At 44.8% G+C, this 6,000-nt stretch overlaps 1 protein-coding gene across 1 annotated transcript in view; it reads left to right on the forward strand.

The window, feature by feature from the left end:
* Positions 1-5,327, forward strand: part of LOC115090870 (E3 ubiquitin-protein ligase TRIM47-like) — a 58,901-nt gene extending 53,574 nt beyond the window's left edge. The window contains exon 7 of the mRNA XM_029600476.1: positions 2,872-5,327. Coding sequence (XP_029456336.1) covers positions 2,872-3,419 — 548 coding nt within the window. The 3' untranslated portion in view covers positions 3,420-5,327. The remainder of the gene's footprint in view (positions 1-2,871) is intronic.
* The last annotated feature ends 673 nt before the right edge of the window (positions 5,328-6,000 follow it).

Consider the following 6,000-nt stretch of genomic DNA (forward strand, 5'->3'; position numbering starts at 1 on the left):
TCTTCCTACCCCCCTCAAGGAGGAAGAAACTGATGGACCAAGTATGGCGGTTGACGAAGACTATGCGCTGCAAGGTCTGCGACTATCTCCAGGACCTCAGCCTCATGGCATCAACCCTGGAAGTAGAACCATGAGTGAGAGCACACGTGGCCTCTCCAGCACTTCCTGCTGTCACGCTGGAACCCACTGTCTCAAGACTACTTGATTCACTTCCACCTACCGATGGAAGTATGCTCTTGGCTCCAGTGGTGGCTACAGGAATTTCACCTAAGCAAGGGTGTAAGCCTGTTCCCACCGAGTTGGATCATCCTCACGACAAACCTGAGCCTCAGAGGGTGGGGAGCTCACTGTCAGGAACTGACAGCCTAGGGACAATGGACCGAGGAAGAGGCTAACTAGAACATAAACCACCTGGAAGCGCAAGTGGTCAAATTAGCATGCCTGCAGTTCAGCAACAGGCTCCAGGGACAAGCAATCCATGTAATGTCTGACAACGCAACAATAGTTGTCTACATCAACCACCAGGGAGGAACCAAGAACCACCAAGTGTCTCTGGAAATAGACCTCCTTATGGAATGGGCGGAGTCAAACCTACAAGGGATCTCAGCTTCCCACATCGTGGGAAAAGACAATGTCACAGACTTTCTCAGCAGGGAAAGCCTGGATCCGAGGGAATGGACGCTGTCGACCAGAGGTTTCCAACTTCTAGTAGATCGCTGGAACCTCCCATCCATCAACCTACTTGCTACATCTCACAATGCAAAGGTTCCCCAGTTCTTCAGTCGCAGACAAGATCAGTGCTCCCAAGGGATCGACGCCTTTGTCCAGACCTGGCCAGAAGAGGATTTACTGTACTCCTTCCCTCCGTGGTCTCTGCTGGGCAAGATCATCTGCAAGATTGAACACCACCGAGGACTAGTCCTTTTGGTGGCCCCGGATTGATCCAGGCGCCCGTGGTATGCAGACATGCGGAGGCTCCTCGTGGAGATCCCCCTTTGCTTCCCCCCGCACAGGGATCTTCTTCAGCAAGGTCTGATCTTTCATGAAGATGCAACTCTATTCTCTCTTACGGTCTGGCCCTTGAGAGGGCTTGCCTGATGAAGCGTGGATATTTGGCAGCCGTGATCACCACATTGCTCTGTGTGCGGAAGTTTTCAACATCTCTGGTGGACATACTGATCTGGAGAATATTTGAGGCCTGGTGTGATAAGCGCGGGGTGCCCCCGCAAACGGCCAAGATCACCATGATCCTGGAATTTTTACAGGACGGCCTGAACAAAGGATTGTCCCTCAACTCCTTGAAGGTCCAGGTGGCAGCGCTCTCCTGCTTCAGGGCCGAGATGAACTGAACCAGTCTGTCAGCGCATAGAGACTTGGCCCATTTCCTGAAAGGGGCTAAACCCAGCGTCCGTTTTCATTACTGGCAGATGGCCGGTTATGAAAACCGACACCGAGTTTACCGGCGTTGGTCTTCATAACTCAGCAGTCTCCTGAGGGTTTTTTTTACTTAAGAAAAGAAGTACAGAAAAGCAATGTTTTCTGCTTTTCTGTACTTTTTACCTGCGCTCAGCTATTAACGCTCCAGGCAGGCGTTAATATCTGAGACGCACACTTTTGTTTTTGCATGTGGAGTGAATGAGTAATAGCCTCATTCACATGAATTTGCATGTGATGAGCTCCGACATGGGTTAAATGGGATTAGCGCCTCCTATTGCTGAGTGCACTGTATTGCATGGGCCCCAAAATGGGCAAATGCAGACTGATATATAAAGAATTGCCAATTAGGTGTTTCAATTTGCACTTTATCCAGGAAGGTATTTCAGTACTAGTCTTTCATCTTCCCATTTAAGAGACAACAAATGATCTTAACTCATTATCAGCTAATTGGTATTGGGACTAGTCTTTAGTCTTTGATCTCCCCAGTTGTTAAGAGACCCCATATGTTCCCTGTGGCCATCTTAGCTCTTTATCAGCTCATTGTTGCCAGGAAGTCTCAGGATGAAGGGAACAAGGACAGAGATAGTGTCATGCCTTTTACAGTCCTTGTACATGAATTATATACAATATATTGATCCATAATCATCAATCATTAGAGCCTGTTCTGATCCATAGCTATCTTTTCATGGTACAACATCTTCCATGGATCTAGCTAGCTGCCTAAAATTATCTTCTGACAATTGCAGACCCCTGTTCTAAGTCATAGGATAAAATTAAATTTTTTTTTTATTATTATTTCCATCAGTAGGGAGGGCAATTTTGTAAGCCATTTCCTTGAGTATATCAGTGTTATTTCTGATGAAATGAGCTTTTAAATCATTGCCCTCCTTGTAGGTGGGCAAAAGTGCAGCGTTCACCTGTGGTGAAGGGAAGGGGCAGGTTTGGGCTGATATTGAAACAAGATGTGCACTTTGGAATTTTCAAAAGTACATGTGTGTTAAACAAAAAACAAACATATCTTCAGAAAAAGTGGGTGTCAGTATATGCATCCTTGTCTCATCTCCCTCCATTTTGCTCTCCCCATTATTATTCACTCCTGCCACACCCACTCCCCCTGCAGCATGCACAAACCACTGTTATACAAACCCCACAGTCCCTTGTACATACACTATGGCCTACTGCCACACCTGCAAATTCAGTCACTTACTCTTCCAGACGCCTACTTAACCCCCATTTTACGCACTTCCTCATGCAAAAACCACCTTCACAGAACATCCCCAACTCTCTCCCCCCCCCAAACACAAAATGTGCTCTTATAAATTGCCATGCAGTTAGACTTGTTTATTCATATCTCTCTTTGCAAACTTGCATTTGAGGCTTCACAACAAACCAGAACAAGAGAAACTGTTTTAACATTGTTTCTTACATAAACAGATGCCTGTGAGGTGGATTTGGATTCTGACACAGCAGAGACATCGCTTGCACTGATTGGAACCAAAGAGGTGAAACGGCAAACAACCCCCTTGAACTATCCAGCAAACGGGAGGAGATTTAAACATTGTGCCCAGGTGTTAGGGAAGGAGCTGGAGCGCAGCAGTTACTGGGAGGTTGAACTTCTTGATGGATGGGTGAGCATTGGTGTTGCCACTAATTACCACTCCCCAAACGGATCTTACGAAGCAACCCGGCTGGGGAGAAACAGCTGCTCCTGGTGCCTCTGCTGTCATGGGCAGCGCATCTCTGTTCTTCACAACAATGAAGAGACTATTCTGTATCGGAAACCCCCCAGAAAGTTAGGAGTGCACCTGGACTTTGATGGCTGTCTTAATGCAACTCTTACATTTTATGATGTCAAAGGAACACAGATGGTAAAATATAGCCAGTTTAAAATTGTAACTCATTCTCAGAGAATTAAATTGAAATTGTACCCAGCTTTTTATCTTGAAAGTGTTGGTGCACATCTCAGGATCCCCTCTGAATAAATGGTTTTAGTAAATACAAAGAAACGTCATGCCTTTATTTTTAAATTGTTTATTTAAACAGTCGGCAGACATTACAACTGTAAGCAAGACATACAGCAAGACATCTTGGTACATCATCTCCAGACATAGGCATTCTCTCACAAACCTAAATATAATAAGCTAGGCAATCCCTACTCTATCCAAGTAGGCGGTGTCCTTATCCACTATTCAGAACATCAGGTCCTCTGTGATGCAGAACCCCCTCCCAAATGCTGCCAGTAAGGCTCCCACACCTTAAAATAAAGAAAAGATTTCTTACGTAAAGGAAAATTTTTTCAGTAATCGCTATATCCTGTACTTATACCAATGCGAGAGCAAAGGTTGCGAGTTCCAAAATGTGGTAATTGTAAATCTAGTAACATGAAGAAGATGATTTCCCAGTTTATGCAAACAACTGTCATGTGCCACATCTGCCTAAAGCCCAAGCAGACATAACACTGGAGTGAGACTCGCCTGATATCCCATTATTGCTGTCATTTTAGTTGCCACCCCATTCCAAAATGTCTGCACTACTGGACATGTCCACCATACATGTAAATAAGACCCATTCTCCCCACAACCTCTCCACCAAAGATGAGACGCCCCTGGGAAAAACTTGAGCATAATATAGGGGATATCTATATGTTCTTCTCACCAGCTTATACATCAATTCTGTCCTATGACTACATATTGAAATTTTGTATAATTTTTTCCAGATGCCCCCTCCCAATATTTGTCAGTTAAGTGGATTCCATTGCTCTATCAATGTAGCATTAGTCTCCTTCCAATAATTGCCCAGTATAAAGTTGCAGTACCCCTCTTACACATTCCTGCAACCAAAACCACCTGTTTCACTCAAGAAGGTCCACGTCACCACTTTCACCTGAAGCATCTGGGCCTTAGATCTTATGACACAGCTTCCGCTAGCCTCTGCCCCCAATTCATATTTGATTTGCAGATCTTCAAATGAACACCAACCCTATTCATCCCCCATCTGTCCTAAATATCTTAACCCTGAACTCCACCAGTTACGAAAGTCTCTGCATGGAAGGTGTTAACTGAACGAAAGGGGTTCTTCCACAACACAGCCACCGGTGCACGAACAACCAAGACCACTTGCATTCCCTTACACGTCGCCCGCCTTACCTGAAGCGTGGGCGCAATTATGGGACGAGAGCGCGTAACTTTCCGCACCTGTGCCGAAGCAACAGGCTTGCCTGGCAACAACGCTATATGTACACATCCCGACACACCCGCCTCCGATGAGTACCTCGATTGAGAATAATCCCTGTTAATCCACGTTCTTAGACTGACAAATCGCGAGGATCTAGTAATAACCTTTTGAACAGTTTGTAATCTTTAGCAGTTCTCACGTGTATTACTCACAAATGTTCAGAATTATATCTGCATATTAAACAAAAGAGGAGGGGGGACTTAAAGCTGACCTGTCAGAATCATAGTGAAACCAGAAGTCCCATAAGTTGAATACATACATCTGTTTAACTTCAAATCAATAGTATCATCTCCTATTTTGGGGGTGTTCTTCCCCCCGACTGGTACCTGCCCTCAGTCCTTGGGATAGATTAGTCCTGACAGTGCCGGCAGACATTTTTGCTCTCCCCCCCCCACAGGCTGGATTCTGACACCCATAGGCAGAAGACTCTGAGTGGGGCTTTTTACCCCCAGAAAGCAGAGCAGCAGGGAGAGTTCCAGTTTTTGGGCGCATTCAGAATTTGGTACTCTAGTGCGCTTGCTTATGTTGCTTGTGTCTAAATCTAGCCCTGCCCTCCCCCAGCCTCTATTTGGCATGGGGCAGGAGTTTAGGTACTGCGACCTAAAAAAAAAAAAATGAGTAGGATGAGGGAGGGAGGGAGGCTGGGGAGTTTGTTGTAAAAGCTGTGTCTGGACATACTCTATTGATATTGATATATTATGCTTGTTCATTCTGAAGTTCAATAAAAATGTAATTATTAAAAAAAAAAAAATCCTCTATGATATGACTTAAAAAGAGATCTTTGAGAGAGAAAGCACTGCCTTTCTTCTCCTGTTCACTTCAGGAGGGGAGGCGAAGGACTGTATTAGAGAGCAGAATGACTTGGATTTTGTCTGCCTCAGCCTCGCCCTTCCCCTCCTGTTCTCTGCCACCTGCCTGAGAATGGAGGGGCTGTCTTGCAAGAGGCCAAGATAGAAGGTTGTTGAATTAGCCGTATGAGCACTCTAGCATCCCTCAGATAACTGAATTAGCATGGAGGAGCTTCATGTTTGTGGGGAGGGTTATATTATATGCAGCCATGGGCTATTTATGCAGTTTCTCACCACTGCTGCAAAATAATGGTAGACTAGGAATCCTAGTGATAAACTCCTGAGCCACTTTTCCTGTTAATTTTTCTTGTATAATTATATTCTTATCTTCAGAAGAAATCTTTTCCACTCTAGTACTTGCCCCCATGAGCAGTTTTCTCAGTGCAATGCTGATGTGCATAGATGATAAACTATGCAAGAGCATGTAACCAATATTTTAAATAAATAAATATAGTAATATAGAAACGAATACACTTTTTAT

The sequence above is a fragment of the Rhinatrema bivittatum genome, chromosome 4, assembly GCF_901001135.1.
Source record: "Rhinatrema bivittatum chromosome 4, aRhiBiv1.1, whole genome shotgun sequence".
NCBI lineage: Eukaryota > Metazoa > Chordata > Amphibia > Gymnophiona > Rhinatrematidae > Rhinatrema > Rhinatrema bivittatum.